This window comes from Sapajus apella, unplaced genomic scaffold, assembly GCF_009761245.1.
Source record: "Sapajus apella isolate SASKATOON/1434 unplaced genomic scaffold, GSC_monkey_1.0 scaffold39, whole genome shotgun sequence".
NCBI lineage: Eukaryota > Metazoa > Chordata > Mammalia > Primates > Cebidae > Sapajus > Sapajus apella.
Window position 1 is genome coordinate 17,382,902 of NW_022436979.1, and position 16,726 is coordinate 17,399,627.

The 16,726-nt window shown below is 45.6% G+C and overlaps 1 protein-coding gene and 1 long non-coding RNA gene across 6 annotated transcripts in view; both read left to right on the plus strand.

Annotated features, from left to right (window-relative positions):
• The window catches only part of STOX2 (storkhead box 2), a 232,205-nt gene that overhangs the window by 101,378 nt on the left and 114,101 nt on the right, over positions 1–16,726 (plus strand). Inside the window, exon 1 of one of the 5 annotated variants that reach the window (XM_032298743.1) lies at positions 10,156–15,370. The exons of the other annotated variants lie outside the window; for them this stretch is intronic. Coding sequence (XP_032154634.1) covers positions 15,205–15,370 — 166 coding nt within the window. The 5' untranslated portion in view covers positions 10,156–15,204. Of the gene's footprint in view, positions 1–10,155; positions 15,371–16,726 lie in introns of those variants that run through there. 5 annotated transcript variants of the gene reach the window in all.
• On the plus strand, positions 5,412–9,253 carry LOC116565240. Its single transcript, XR_004275343.1, has 3 exons — positions 5,412–6,585; positions 6,628–7,005; positions 7,062–9,253. It is a non-coding gene; the product is annotated as an uncharacterized LOC116565240 (long non-coding RNA).

Below are 16,726 nucleotides of genomic sequence, written 5' to 3' on the forward strand. Positions count from 1 at the left end.
CGGTGGCTCATGCCTGTAATCCCAGCATTTTGGGAGGCCAAGGTGGAAGGATCGCTTAAGGCCAGGAGTTTGAGATCAGCCTGAGTAACATAGGGAGACCCCATCTCTACAAAAATAATGCAAACAATTGGCTGGGCATGGTGGTGCACACCTGTAGTCCCAGCTACTTGGGAGGCTGAGGTGGGAGGATTGCTTGAGCCCAGGTAATCAAGGCTGTGATGAGCCATGAGCCCACCACTGCACTCCAGCCTGGGCAACAGAGCAAGACCCTGTCTCTGAAAAAAAAAATACTATTTATAAAAATATAATAATAATGCAACAGCACAACTTATTGAGCTGTCTAGGGTTAACCACCTGTCAGAATTGGTCTGTGTACTCACAGTTTGCAATTGCAAAAATATGGAACCAGCCCAAATGCCCATCAATCAGCACGTGGATAAAGAAACTGTGCTATACATCTGTATATGATGGAATACTCCTCAAACATAAAGAGGAAGGATTAATGGCATTCGCAGTAACCTGGATGCGATTGGAGACTATTATTCTAAGGGAAGTAACTCAGGAGTGGGAAACCAAATGTCGTATATTCTCACTCCTGAGTGAGAGCTAAGCTATGAGGATGCAAAGGCACAGGAGTGACACAGTGGACTCCGGGGACTTGGGAGGAAAGGGTGGGAGCAGGGTGAGGGGTAAAAGGCTAAACCCTGGGCTCAGTGTATATTGCCTTCTGGCTCTTTCTCACGGCTTCTCATTCTGGCCAGGCCTTATCCCATTTCTGGGGTATTTTTCCCTCCTTTCTACTGAGACATCACAGCTACAGGTAAGGGACTTTTTTTCCGGCAGTACAGAAGTGATCGTGTGGGAACCCCGCGGTAGGCTGGGACTAGTGTGCACTGTTAGCCGACCTAACAGTCTCGTCTGTGTTCTGAAATGTGTTCCTCGGGAAGTGCTGGCCCTTGTCCCTTCCCTTGGCTGCCGGCATCTTCGCTTGGTGGAGTGGGAGAAACCCGTGGTCTCTTCCGAGCTGTCCTTCCTCATTCCCTGGGGGAGGAAAAGTCTGGGTAATGCGGGTGATGCTGGACTTCCGGCTTTTGTTCCTGGAAACATTTCAACAGATCTTGAGTCTTTACCCTTCTAGTCAGGAGTGAGAGAAGGGCAGGTGGAGACACCTGAGGACATTATTATTTTACATTTAAAAGTGTCTGATCCTGCAGGTGATTTTTCTTGTCTCCCTGCTTAGATTTATTTGTTCCTCTTATAAAGCAAAACTGAAGCTTTAAACAAAAAAACTAGCCTCGTTTTCCTAAAAGGTAGAGTGCCCCTATGTCCCTGTTGCCCAGGAGGGTACCAGGCTGAGCATTTTGTTCTAGTGTAATTAGTAGCACCCTTCTTATTTTTAAAAAACAACCCAGTTGGTTTTGGAAGACTGAGTCAGGGGAATCCCTTGAGCCCAGGAGTTTGAGACCAGCCTGGTCAACATGGTGAAACCCCATCTCTACTAAAAATACAAAAATTAGCCAGGCCTGGTGGTGTGCACCTATATTCCCAGCTACTCAGGAGGCTGAGGCAGGAGGATCGCTTGAGCCCAGAGGTCAATGCTGCAGTGAGCTATGATCACGCCACTACACTCCAGCCTGGGCAACAGAGTGAGACCCTGTCTCTAAAAAATAAAAAATAAAAATAAAACCCATCATCCTATGAATAATAACTTCCATGTTATTACTCATGCTATGAATAATAACTAATGGGAACTACTGTGAAGTACTGTTAGAGCATAGCTAACCTCGCCTGAAACAGCACCTTTAACATATTATATACAAAATAATACAAAGATTTAAGGTTATTACCCATAAGCCTAGTTACTTAACTGCTAAATATTGAAAGAAAATTTAAAAAAATCTTTCAGATGAACTTAGCAGAAATTGTTAAATAATAGCATCTCTGTATTTCTATTCCATATTAGCATTAGAAATGTTATTAGTAATTATTAAATGATATCGCATCAAAGTCCTGCGATTTGCTGGAGTTAAAAAAGTTATTCTTAATAGAGTCTGGGATTTAAATATATGGGGCCTTTTATTTTTTTTAACAATTATTGAAATTTGATAAAGCAGGAAGATATTTGAGTTTTGCTTCCTTTTTTGATATATGATTTTAATTGCTCCTGTACAACATTCCCTTAAATTACAGGAAGCCACATGTTGGAATAAGAATCCATCCTTTAAACTCCATCTATGTTATCGTATGGCTTTTCATTGGCTTGGGAAGCAGCTCTGTGGTGACCTGCAAATAGAATCGAGAAAAGAAAACTTTCAAGATTGATTAGTGTGAAGGAGGTTTGTGGATTTAACTCTCTCAGTCTCTGGTGCCATTTGTGTGAATGGGCTGCGGGGAAGTCATTTGAGTCATCTGAATATGTTTGTGCTCTATTTTATATGCATGTATAGTCATAAAAACTTTTTAATAAGACATCCTAAACACTTGGGAGATATTCTAGCAACACAAAGATGTATGTGGACTTTATTTGGTTGACACAAACAACAACTAACAAGAAAACACTAAATCCAGTAAGTGCTCACACCAGGCATTTACGGAGGCAATGGTGTTAGGCAGAAGAGCACAGTCGTGGACTGATGTGGGCTGGGCGGGTGGCTCACGCCTGTAATCCCAGCACTTTGGGAGGCTGAGGAGGGCAGATCACCTGAGGTCAGAGTTCGAGACCAGCCTGGCCAACATGGAGAAATCCCATCTCTACTAAAAATACAAAATCAGCCGGGCGTGGTGGCACATAGCTGTAATCCCAGGTTCTCAGGAGGCTGAGGCAGGAGACTCGCCTGAGGTGTGCTAAGATCACACCACTGCACTCCAGCCTGGGCAACATGAGTGAAACTCTGTCTCAAAACAACAGCAACACAAAACTGGACTGCTAGTTCCTCAAGCTCTGTGGGCAAACCGCTGACTGCCTCTGAGCTTTAGTTTTTCATCCCTTCTTAGGATCACAACCCCTGCCTTGCCTGCCTTATGCATAAGGCTCAATAGATTGTAAAGCCCTGTGTGAACGTAAGACATTATTTATTTGTCCTTAGATAGAATTCTTATCTACAAATGGATATGGGGGCCATGAAGTAGATACAATATTTGTTTCTTATGATCCTGAGTCCAGACGCCTCTCTGGTGGGAACGATAGCACTGAAGAGGACCTAAAATGAGCACACCGTGGCACACTTTATCGAGGGCCTGTTTTTTGGAAGGCACTGAGCACAAAATGATGATAAAGTGAAGTTGTCCCTGGCCACCCCATTTTCCACGGCAAGTGTCTAGTCTCAGCCTTCCTCTCCTGCGTTGTTTTCTTCCATTCATCACTATTTTACGTTCTACACGACTTACTAATTTACGTGTTCATTGTTGTCTCCTGCCATTAGGAGGCAAATTCCTTAGTGATGGAAGATTTTGTTTTTGTTGCTATCTTATTGTTTTATTTTGGAATTTTTGGATCCCAGTACCTAGAACCATTATTAGCACATAGCAAGTGCTCAATGAACATTTGTTAGATGAACCAGGCAGCCAGTGCTCTTCGCACACAGCCGGGGAAGCAGACAGACATTTTCGTAGGGCATTATGTTGTATTATTTTTATTATTATTATCATTATTATTTTGAGATGGAGTGTCATTCTGGCTGCCCCGGCTGGAGTGCAACGGCGCAATCTCAGCTCACTGCAACCTCCGCCTCTTGGGTTCAAGCGATTCTCCTGCCTCAGCCTCCCAAGTAGCTGGGATTATAGGCTCTCACCACCACACCCAGCTCATTTTTTGTATTTTTAGTAGAGACAGGGTTTCACTACGTTGGCCAGGCTAGTCTTGAAACTCCTGACCTCAGCTGATCCACCGCCTCGGCCTCCCAAAGTGCTGGGATTACAGGCGTAGGCCACAGTGCCTGTTGTATGATTAATACAGTGAGGTCAGCGTGGTAATAGAAAGGGCACCTGTAAGGGGCTCTAAATCTGCAGGGATATTCGAGGGCAAAGACAAGGAGAAGATGGAAAGTCTTTCAGAGATCTGACCTTGGTTTGAATCCTGCAAGCAGGTTACATGAGTTTCCAGGAGACCAAGGGGGCGCTAGCCAGCTTACAGCGACAGCGCAGCTTCTAAGGCCTGTAATGAGAAATGAGCTTGCGGAGGAATGGGCATACATCGGTGTGTGGTGCGCGTGGCAACAAGGGCCCTTGATGATTCACTGGGCAGCGGGAGAAAATGCGAGAACTTGGGTATTTATTGTGATCTTTTAGGTAGGAAGTGCAAAAGAAATGAAGTCTTAAAAACTGATAGCAGGACCAGCGCTGGGTGAATGTGTCTGGTGGTAGTGAGTTACAGAAAAATGTGTGGGAGTGTCATCAGGCCCAGGCCATTCTGTGTGGCTTTGTGTAGTCTTTTCCTTTATTTTTCTTTTTATAGAAACAAAGTCTCACTCTGTGGCCCAGATTAGAGCCTAGTGGTGTAGTCATAGTTCACTGCAGCCTCCATCTCCCAGGCTCAAGTAGGCCTCCTACTGCAGCCTCCCAAGTAGCTGAGACTACAGGTGCACCCCACCCTACCTGGCTAATTTTTAAAAATTTTTTGTAGAGGCGGGATCTTGTTATGTTGCCCAGGCTGTTCTCAAGCTTATGGGCTCAAGCGATCCTCCCATCTTGGCCTCCCAAAATTCTGGGATTATAGGCATGAGCCATCACCCAGCCCCATCTTTTCCATTTAGTATATTTCTTCCTACTGCAGTTTACCTCTGTTCATTAAGTGATTTACAGCTCATCTGATCTATATGATTTTGTAACAAGTTGGGGAGTAATCTTGAAGAGTTTTTCTACCTCACAAAAAAATCCACTGATTATCTGTGACAAAATACTTTCAGGAGGTGTTCAACGTAAAGAGCAGGTATGCATTTTACTTTCTAAGTGTCCAGAGTTACACTTTCGCTGACCTTTTTTGAATACAGCGATGTTAGTACTAGTCACTATAATCTGAGGAAGCCACCAATATTGTGATTCGGGGCTTAGTCAAATATGAGCTGCATGAAGAAGTTCACAAAGACGTTGTGGTGAGTCTTGGGTGGTTCAGTAGAGGACCTGCTCTGCCTATTGCAGCTCGGCAGAGGAACCAAGTGTTACCCACTGTGGTTTCCCCGGGGCAAGCCTGAGATGCAAAAATCTAAAGACTCACTTCGCTGGGAGGCCGAGGTGGGCGGATCACCTGAGGTCGGGAGTTCAAGACCAGCCTGACCAACATGGAGAAACCCCGTCTCTACTAAAAATACAAAATTATCCAGGTATGGTGGCGCATGCCTGTAATCCCGGCTACTCGGGAGGCTGAGGCAGGAGAATCGCTTGAACCCGGGAGGTGGAGGCTGCAGTGAGCTGAGACTGCACCATTACACTCCAGCCTGGGCAACAAGAGCCAAACTTTGCCTCAAAAAAAAAAAAAAAAGACTCACTTCATGAACTGTTAACATTGTCATTCATGTCAGTCAGGCAACTAAATCCTACTCTTTTCCTCAACCTTAGAGGATTGGTGACTCAGATCAACTATTGTTTTATTCTGAAGCTTCTCCGTTTTCATGTGAGAAAGCTCTTTGTCTGTCTGGGTTTCAGAGACACATTAGGTCTTTCTAGAGGAAACCTGTTCCCCGTGACAGCATGCCTGGGTGCCTCTGGCTTTGTAGCCGATGGTATTTTGGAGCTAGCTTTGCTCCCTTTAAGCCTTATGGGTATAACCTTAGGTTCTTTAGATGAACAGGTGTAGCTGCTGCACATGCTAATTTGCAAAGACAGTGTTTCAGTATGAGGGCTTTAAAAAGGAGACTGCAAAGCTGGAATGTGGAGCTGGACACGGAGGTCATGGTCAGCTAGTTTCCTTTAGTTAAATGAGCAACTTTATTCTGAGCTCTTCTGATTTTGCTGAAAATATTTTAGCCATTTTGAGGAGAACTTGAAAGCTTGATAAAAGAGCCTCACAGATATTTTCCCAAAGAAGATGGCAGTACGTATTACTAAATACACAGCAGATGCAGAATAAAAACAGATCCTGAGGTTTGTGTCAAGTAACATGATTTATTGAACGGAAGTCAGCGGGTTCATTGTCAGTGTCCAGCCTTATCAGAAAATATTATTAAATATTTCCCATGATTTCCAGCTGCATTCACATTGGGGCTTCACCGTGCTAGTTAACATGAAAAGTGAAACATATAAATCACATTATTATGCAGTTGGAGTTTTGCCTTAAACTATTAATATTGAAACAAATTGCTGTCGTCACATTCCATTTGTTAATTGAAAAGCTTATTTTGAAGTAAGCATTTTAACAAATTTATTAGGGATATGGTTACTTATATTTTGTCATATATCTTATTGTAATATTTAATATTTAAAGTTGTAGCATAGTCCAATTTCATTGGATTTTTCAATGTCACATTTTCTGTATCTTTGACAGGTGACACTGATTTTCTGTTCCTGCCCTCCCTCTCCTTCCCCAGTGCCTTGACTCGGGCCTTCAGGAGATAGGAGGCCGGAGAAACACAATATGGTGGTGGACTGTGTGTAGCAGTGTGTGTGGGCTGAATGGGGGCACAGCAGTGAGAGGAAGTGGTTGAGAATCACTCCCAGGTTCTTGCCTTGGGAGACTGGACAGTGGGACTCCCATCTGCCATGACTGGAAATGTATGCTAAGTCCCCAGAGGTTGGGAGAGTGGGCGTAAAGATGATACATTTTGTGTAACGAGCAGCTTGAGTTTGATTATCCATAGAGCATTCAGAAAAGATATTCAGTCTACAGGAGGAAGTAAGGATTTGGAGCTCCAGAGGAGAGATCTGGGTTGGTGAGAGGTATTTAGAAATCATTCACTGGCAGGAACTAAAATAAAGCAGTTGTTTTGAAAGGAACTCAGCTGATAAAATTCTGAATGCCAAGAAAGGTGATTCGGTGGAATCCAGAGAACACCAAGTACTGAATGGGCAGAGGTGCCACGGATAAGGAGGATGGGCAGAGGTGCCACGGATAAGGAGGATGGGTAGAGGTGCCATGGATAAGGAGGAGAGCCTGCAGAAAGTGGCAATGAAAATAACAGGGAGAGAAGAGTTTTAAGGGGAGAGAGCAGGAAACAGTGGCAAGCATGAGACCAAGTAAGGACCAATGTCCTGAGTGGATTTGGCAGTGGCGAGGTTGTTAGCTACACTAGCAAGAAGAACAATGTGTTTATGGGCACGCCTTGTTTCATTGCGCTTTGCTTTATTCCACTTCACAAATATTGCATTTTTTTACAAATTGAAGTTTTGTGGCAACAAACTGTGGTGAGCCAGTCTACTGGCGCCGTTTTTCCAACAGTGTGTGTTCCCATTACATCTCTGTGTCACAATGTGGTAATTCTCAATAGTTCAGGCTTGTTCATTTTTGTTATATGTGTTATGGTCATCTGTAATCATTGACCTTTGATGCTATTATTGTAATTGTTTTGGGGCTCCACAAAGTGCGCCCATATGAGATGGCAAACTTGATCCGTAAGTGTTGTGTGTGATCTGACTGTTCCAATGACTGGCCGTTCTCCTGTCTCTCTCCCTCTGCTCTGGCCCCCCTATCTCCTGAGACACAACAATATCTGAACTAGGTCAGTTCATAACTCTGCAATGGCCTCTACATGTTGAAGGAAAGGAACCATCACGTCTCTCACTTTAAATCAAAAACTAGACATAATTAGGCTTTGGGAGGGAGGCATGTCCAAAGCTGAGACAGACCAAAAGCTAGGTCTCTTTTGCCAAAGTCAGCCAAGTTATGAATGCCATGAATAGTTCTAGAAGGAAATTAGAAAGGCTACTCCAATGAACACACGAGTGATAAGAAAGCAAAGCAGACTTGTCGCTGTTATGGAGAAAGTTTGAGGGGTCTGAACAGAAGATCAAGCCAGCTACAACATTCCCTTGAGCCAAAACCTAATCCAGATCAAGGCCCTAACTAGCTTCAATTCTGTGAAGGCTGAGAGAAATGAGGAAGCTGCAGAAGAAAAGTTTGAAGCTAGCAGAAGTTGGTTCATGAGGTTTAAGAAAAGGAGCTGTCTCCATAACATATAAGTGCAAGGTGAAGCAGGAAGTGCTGATGGAGAAGCTGTAGTAAGTTATCTAGAAGATCTAGCTCAGATCATTGATGAAGGTGACTATACAAAACAATGGAATTTCAGTATAGACAGAACAATCTTATTCTGGAAATAAATGCCATCTAGGATTTTCACAGGTAGAGAGAAGATGTCAATATCTGCCTTCAGTGATACAATCGTCAAAGGACAGGCTAACTCTCTTACTAGAGGCTGATGCAGCTGGTGACGTTAAGTTGAAGCTGATGCTCATTTACTATACCAAAACACTTAGGACCCTTAAGAATAATGCTGAATCTACTCTGCTTATGCTCTATGAGTGGAACAACAAAGCCTGGATGACATCACATCTGGCTACAACATGTTTTACTAAATATTTTAAGCCTACTGTTGAGACCTACTGCTCAGAAAAAAAGATTTCTTTCAAAGTATTACTGCTTACTGACAATATACTTCAGTGACAGTGGTCACAAAAGAGCTCTGATGGAGATTTACAGGGAAATTAATGCTATTTTCATGCCTGATACAACATTCACTTTGCAGTAGCCCATGGATTAAGGAGTAATTTTTCCTTTCAAGTTTTATTACTTAAGAAATATGTTTCATAAGGCTGTAGCTGCCATAGATCATGATTCCAAAATAGGAAATTTTCTGGAAAGGATTCACCATTCTGGATACCATTAAGAACATTTGTAATCCATGGGAGGAGGTCAGAATATCAGCATTAACAGGAGTTTGAAAGAAGTTGATTCCAACCCACGGGAAAGATTGTGTTCCGATGTTTAGATCTTTAATTAATGTTCTGTATACTAGAGATACAAGTTCAAAAATTCAAACTTCAAGTTTTCCTTTACTAGAGTTGCAAATTGAAAAATCAGAATTTCCTTGAGGTTTTAGATTCAATTTATTCTATTTGTAAATTTTGTATTTTTAAGTAAAAAAATAAAAAAACATACCTCTTGAGGCCTTTGAAAAACATTTGATCAACTCAAATGGAAGACTAAATCCCCTTTACTTAACAATTAGTCCTACTGAGAAAGACCTTTAGATATATTCCCTTAAACATTTACATTGAATCTATAAATTTGGTTTATTTAATTTTTAAAATTTGTTACTATTTTTTATTGAGGCAAAATACACATAGCATAAAATTTGCCATCATAACCATTTTTAAGTGTATAGTTCAGTTAAGTTAAATACATACATAACATCATGCATCAATCACCACCATCTATCTCCATTATTCTTTTCCTTTTGTAAAATGGAAACTTTCTACCCAGTAAACAGTAACTCTTATTTTCACTTTTCTTCCAGCCCCTGGTAATCGCCATTTTTCTTTCTGTTATTATGATTTTGACTATTCTAAGTACTTTATATAAGTGGAATTATGCAGTATTTTTCTTTCTGTGACTGACTTCTTTCACTTAGCATTCTGTTCCCAAAGTTTATCCCTTCCTCCGTCTCCTGGATGTAAGCGATTCTCCTGCCTCAGCCTCCAGAGTAGCTGGAATTACAGGCATGTGGCACCACGCCCAGCTAATTTTTGTATTTTTTAATAGAGACAGGGTTTCTTCATGCTGGTCAGGCTGGTCTCGAACTCCCGACCTCAGGTGATCTGCCCGCCTCAGCCTCCCAAAGTGCTGGGATTACAGGCATGAGCCACTGTGCCTGGCCAATTTCCTTTCTTTAGAAGGCTTAATAGATTCTATTATATGTATATATTGCATTTTGCCTGTCTGTTCATCTCTGGATGGGTACTTGGTTGTGCCCATGTTTTAACTATTGCGAATAATGTTGCTATGAACATGGGGGTGGTCCAAATATCTCTGGGTCCCTGCTTTCACCTTTATCAGATACAGTTAGAAGTGGAATTGCTGGATCATATGGGAATTCTATATTTAAGTTTTTGAAGAATTGCCAGACTGTTTCCACAGTGGCTGTACCATTTTGCACAGTACACAAGGGTTCCAGTTTCTCCACATAATTGCCAACATTTGTTATTTTGTTTTTGTTTTTTTTTGATAGTAGCCATCCTAATGGGTGTGAGTTGGTATCTCATTGTAGTTTTGATTTGCATTTCTCTAATGGTTCCTGATACTGAGTATCTTCATGTGCTTATTGGCCATTTGGATATGTTCTTCGCAGAATTCTCTGTTCAAGTCATTTGCCCATTTTTGAATCTAGTTGTTTGTTTGTTTTTGTTGTTGTTGAGATTTCGGAGTTCTCTATGTATTCTGGATATCAACCCCTTATCAGATACATGATTTGTAAATATATCCTCCCATTCTGTAGGTTGTCTGTTGTCTTTTTCTCTGTTGACAGTGTCTTTTGAGGCATACATCTTAAACATTTCAGTAAGTCAAATTTTTCTGTTTTTTCTTTTGTGGTGTGTGTCTTTGATGTCATACACTTGTTATACTTGATTTTTAAAAAGTAGTTAATATATCTGACTAGGAAGGCTTCAAGCCAAATTTTTCCCAGCACTTTATTGGGCTTTCAGTAGTCATCAAATATCTGCCAACCATTGCTAGCCACTGGGGACATATCTCTGAACAAAACAGAGCAAAGGGCAACAATGAATAAGACAGAAGATGTCCCTTACCCCCATGGAGTTTACATGCTTGTGACTCTAAATTCATTCAAATGTAGCAAAGCTAATAAAGTTTTAAATGAAGAGAATTTCAAGTCAAAATTTTTACACCTTTCAATTTAAGATTGCAAGTCTAAAATCTATCATACATTTGAATTAGAGTCACAACCATATCTGTCTAATTAGTGTCTCTAACCTGTCTGCTATGAAAATACCAAATATACACATTTTAAAAGCCTGATCAAAAAATACTAATGCTATAAAATCGATTTGCTTTATGGTTTATTTAAGTCCAACTTTTCTAATATTGAATGCTGGATTACAAAGCTGAGCTTGCTTGATGAACAACTTATGCCCCAGATACATGATTGTCTGAGATCTGAAGCTGGGCCCGGGGACATGGGGGTTGTATATGACCAGAGTGACTCTTTCTATAACGCAGATGGACAGACTGAGCCTGATATTAACAGTGGCCATAATAATAGGGAACTCCATGCTCTTCAGATGGACCTGGTTTCACAATACACTGTTTGCTAGATTTAACCCTTCCCTTCATAGCACTGTTCAGCATTGTCCCAGTTTGAATGGATAAATTACTTCACACCTATACCTACTTTGCTATGTGATCCGATACAGCCAACTCAGCCTAGGTACTACCTGATTCTTCCACATCAGGCCAGTTGGCCATGAGCACCGGCTCATGTCACCCTCCTGCAAGGTCTGCATTTAGAGGTGGCTGAGTGGAGCTGTCGCTCTCCTCAGATGTCCATCAACTCACCCCCTTTTTTCATAAGAACAATGAATATTTTCTCAGTTTAGCCAAGTGTGATTCAAACTTATTTCCAGAAAATTCTTAGCCCACCTCTCTCTTCAAACAGATTCCCTCTTCTGTATAGGAATTCTAAAAATATCATTGCTTCTTTGATCCAAACCCTTCAGCAGTTCACACTGTGCTTGGAATCGAATAGAAAACGTTTACCGTGGCCTGCAAGTCCCAGCATGATCTGGTTCTGCACTCCTTCCATGACCTCATCACAAACCTCTCTCTTCTTGTGCTCCAATTTCAGCCACAGTGGCCTTTTTTCCACTTCTTCCAGCAGAAGTCAAGATTCCTTCTACCCCACGGCCTTTGCGTAGACTGCTCCCCTTTTCTGAAACACCATCTCCTCCACTCTCTGCTTGGGTGACTCCTCATGCTGCACGTCTCAGCTCAACTGTCATTTCTTTGAGAGATTATTGTTCTTCCTAGAACTTAGCACAACTTCTGCATGTATTTGCCTACTGTTTCTCTTCCCTGCTAGATTGTTTGCTGCACAGGGTCATGTCTGGTGCTCTGTTTGCTCAGCACCCATCCCAGGGCTCGCATATTCTAGACAGCCAATCATTGTTTGCAGAATGAATGACTGTCACAGTTGCCACAGCAGTCACCATTAGCCTTAAGTCATAGCTATTATAATCATTCATATAACCACTTTTGGCTCTTGGGAGGTACTGAGTAATTGTTGAATTGAGATATCTAAATGTCACTTCTCCTACAACAAATTAATACAGTTTGTTGTTACCTCTATGGTCCTTTACACCAGCGGTCCCCAAGCTTTTCCACACTGGGGACGGGTTTCGTGGAAGACAGTTGTTCCCTGGACTGGGGTGGGGGTAGGGTTGGAGGGCAGATGGTTTCAGGATAATTCGAGTGCATTCTATTTACTGTGCACTTTATTTCTTTTATTATTACGTCGTAATGTATAATGCAATAAGCATACAACTCACCGTCATGTAGAATTGGTGGGAGTCCTGAGCTTGTTTTCCTGCAACTAGACCGTCCCATATTGGGGTGATGGGAGACAGTGCAGATCATCAGGCATTAGATTCTCATAACGAGCGCACGACCTAGATTCCTCTAAGCGTGGTTCACAGCAGGGTTCGCGCTGCTCTGAGAACCTAACGCGGCCACTAATCTGACTGGAGGCTGAGCTCAGGCGGTAATACCAGCAAGCAATGGGAAGCAGCTGTAAATACAGATGAAGCCTCACTGCCCGCCTCCTGCTATGCTGCCTGGTTCCTAACAGGCCATGGACTAGAAGCTGCATGGGGTCCATAAATATCTGTGGGGTATGTGGCCTGGGAATTGGGGATACCTGCTTTATACAGTTAGCTTTCTATAACTTCTAAAGCTGTAATCGTTCTGTTCTTAGCAGTTCTCTTGCAGGAAAGAAGACATTGAACTAAATGTGCCTTTTGGGGGACTATCTTTCCTAATGAAAAAAACAACCACAGAACATTAATGAATTGGTTGACAGTTAGTAATACATTTTGATTACGTAAATATCAATTCCATAGCCTACTTAGTGATTATTTATTTATTTACCCTGGGTATCCCAAGAGGTAGTACAGTGGCCCCAGGTTATAGAGGGTGGTCTTGAGAATTGAAGGAAGCTCTAATTCTAGATTTTATAATGCCTGTGACAACGCCATCCTGCTCTGCCTGCTTCTCCATGATCCCTGCTACCCCGCTCCAAGAATTCAAGCCGTGGAATAGCACCAGATTGTGTTAGAACTTCCTGAATCCTAACCAGTTAGAACCCACTGGCTCGTTTTTGCGATATCAGCCTGTTAAAAGCATATCCTCATAAAGATGTGATAGCCCTGTCTCTGCATCTAGGCACCTGTGAATATGAAACAACAGTATAAATACGATTTTGAAGGTTGCATTGTCACAGATGAAAAATTGCACAAACATGTCAAAATGCAGTGCCGAAGAAGGAAATCAGACTTATTTTCGTCGCTATTTACTGTACCAAAGCATTTTTGGAAACCCAAATCGGGGAGATAACCGTTTTTGAATGAACGGCAGTGGCAGAGCGCGGTCGGGGTTAGCAGCAACGTGGCTGGGCGCCTTTAACTCGCCGTCACCTCCGGGGCCCGGGCCGCGTCCCGGGCCCAGCGCCCCGGCCTGTGCGGCGCATTGGCCCCTCCTCCCCTCGCGCGCCGCGCGCATTGTTGTCCTTTAGCGATTGGTGGTTGGACCAGAAACAGCTGTGCAGAGTCGTGCCGTGTAAAGGGCTGTGGACCTGAATGCAGTGTAGCCGGCTGGCGGTGACTTACACCCGGGCTCCAGAGGGAGAGAGAAAGAGCTGCAGGCCGCTGGCATTGCGTCTTCCAGGCTGCGTGGACCCGGCGCCCCGGCGTTGGCGTTTGGGGAGCTCGCCGTGGCGCCCCCTCCCGCTGGCTCTAGCTTCCTCTGGGCTTGGCGCAGGTGGGCCAGGCTGGGCACCGCGGATCTCCCTGTTCCCACGAAGGCTGGCTCGCCGTCTCTCTGCGAGGGGGAGGGACCATCCTAAAAATATGTAAATATCCAAGCGCCGGCTCCAGGCTGGGGCAGCAGCCAAGGTCCCTGCGCCGCCGCCGGTGCTTTACATGAAAATGAGAAGCCTGTTGGGAACCGCGCTCTAACTTAAGGCAGCCTGGTGATTAGCATGAGACTGGGCGGCTGTCCTGCTTCCTGCCCTTCAATAGCCGTTCCGCGCGCTCGCGCCCGAGCCGCGCTGCCACCGCGCGGGGGTCGATCGCAGGCTCGGCGTCCTTGGCAGCCATGGCTCCGTCGCCGCCTCGGCCAGTAAGTAGGAGCACGCTTGTGTAGGGGGCACATGCGTGTCGGCGCACCCACCCAGCCACCCACCCGCGCGCACGCACAGCGCCCGGAGCCTCGGCAGGAGGAAGATTGACGAGGCGCTGCAGTCGCGGGGACGGCGCGGGCTCTTCCTGGATTCCGCAGGAGCCCGCCCGCCGCAGCTGCTGTCTGCAGAGCCTGCACGGAGCCGGTGCACACGCGCCCCCGGCTCGAGCCTCTGTGATGAAGACTGCCTCCCGGGGGCTGCGGGGGAGGCAGAGCCAGCCAGCGCCGGGGACTGCGGGCCGCGCGGCCGGTAGGCCCGCGGGGACACGACTCGGACACTGTCATCCCCACGCCGCGCGCTGAGCCGCCCGCCCCTCCGGCCTCCCGCACGCCCGGTCCGGGGTCAGCCCCGGAGGCCTCGGCTGCCTCATTTGTTTGGGTCTTTTGTGCCGTGGCTCCCAGTTGGCTAAGCACTCCTGCGCTGAATCGGGCCATTGTCTGCGCTCCCATTGCCTTCACGCTGCCAGTCTCGGCGCCCCCACCCCGCCCGCCCCCTCCCCGCCTCCTCCCGGCCGGGGAGCCTCCTAACGTGCCTTTCCCCCCAGGAATCTGGAAGCTATAAGCCGGGCGCATTGCAAATGAAGTGTAATGCATTGTGGGACGTGTGTAAAATCGGAGCCTTCGCCGTGGGGGTGTGGGGGGGCGTGGGGAGGGCCGGACCCGCCGCTGGCGGTGTAGACGCCGACGAGGAGGGGCTGCGAAAATGTGCGCAGAGTCCGCCCGGGTCGTGCCCGCCGTAGACTGATGAAGGAGCGCGCTGCGCCCCGGCGCTGAGGCCCCGAGGATCGGGGCGGCAGGTCACCCTCCCCACCATGAAGAAGACCCGGAGCACAACCTTGCGGCGAGCCTGGCCTAGCTCGGATTTCTCGGACCGGGCCTCGGACCGCATGAGGTCCCGCAGCGAGAAGGACTACCGCCTGCACAAGCGCTTCCCCGCGGCCTTCGCGCCCCAGGCTTCGCGGGGCTACATGACATCAGGTTGGTTGGTGACCGCGTTTCTGCCCCCGGGCCGGGGCCACGGGGCGGGCTCGGTACGCCGCGGCCCGGGTGCTTGGAAGAGAGGTCGGGCAGTGATGGATGCGATAAGTTATGGGGAAAGCAGGAAAAAATTAGCTCCCATCCACCATTTTGTACCTCCGCAAGATCCACAGCAGGCCCTCTCAATATGGGGTTGGAGAGCTGTTAGGTAAAACGAGGGAGCGGGGACGAGCCGGGCGTTTTGGCTGCAGGGAGATAAATGACTGGGAGCCCTGGCGCTGCAGCCTCCTTGAGCTTTGTGGAGGATCCCGCGCCCAGGGCTGCCTGCGGTGCCAGGCTTGCGGGCTGCTGCATTGTGGCTGGTTATCTGAGTGGGTATTTCCAGCAGTCCCCTGCTTTCCAAAAGGGACAGGTTCCATGCGCGGTTCTGGATGGGCTGAGTCGGGAGCGTCCTGCAGACCTCGCAGGCTCCTCTGATTTGCACGCAGAGAAGGGGTTGGAGCTCGCCGAATGCGTTCTGTGGGGGTAATGGTGCGGATGCTGATCGAATGCTCACATGATTCTGTGTGGATTTAACATATGTTGCTTTGAATTAGGCTGTATGGGAAGAATGGAGGCTGTATCATGTATTTGCATGTCAGACGGGAAGGACAAACAAAATGGTAAATGGAAAGGGGAGGCTTGAAAACAGATTTCCGCTTAAAATGCAGTGCTGTGAAAAGCCTCCCTGAAGGAGCCAGTTCTTTTTTTGGAAATTCAACGGGATGGCTTTGGTTTGATTTGGGAACCCAGGGATGAAATTCTTGAGGGAAATGCTGAAGGAGGAAAAGCCTGGAAACCTTCGGTTGCCTTCCCCTTACTTCTTAACTACTTGTATGTAATGATGTGTAAGGCATTGGGTTTTCTTTAGTTTTCATTCAGAGGAAAAATTTGATTTTCTTCTAAGCACCCTGTAATGGAAGAACCGAGATTTTATTTTAAGCCACATGCTGTAGCAAATCACCCTGAGCTCTGTCTTAACTGGGAAGATCCTTTTAAGCTTGTGGTTGGTACTTAGAGTCTCGCTTTACTGTCTTTCTCCTAAAACAGCAAGGCCTTTTTCACTGGGGTCAGCATCTCATGCTTCAAAAATGCCTTGCGACCACATTTCCACGAACATAAAGCCTAAATAAAAGAACCATCTTTTTTATTGCAAAATCAGGCGACGTAAGGATGTTGTACTATTTTGGCAATAAGGCTCCCTTGATTTTCCCTTTCATGAAAAGCCAAATTTGTAAAGGCACTGACAGCTACAGTTTACCCCTCAGTCATTTAAGTCACTGCTGTGGTTGCTATATTCTTCAGACTTGTGGCAGT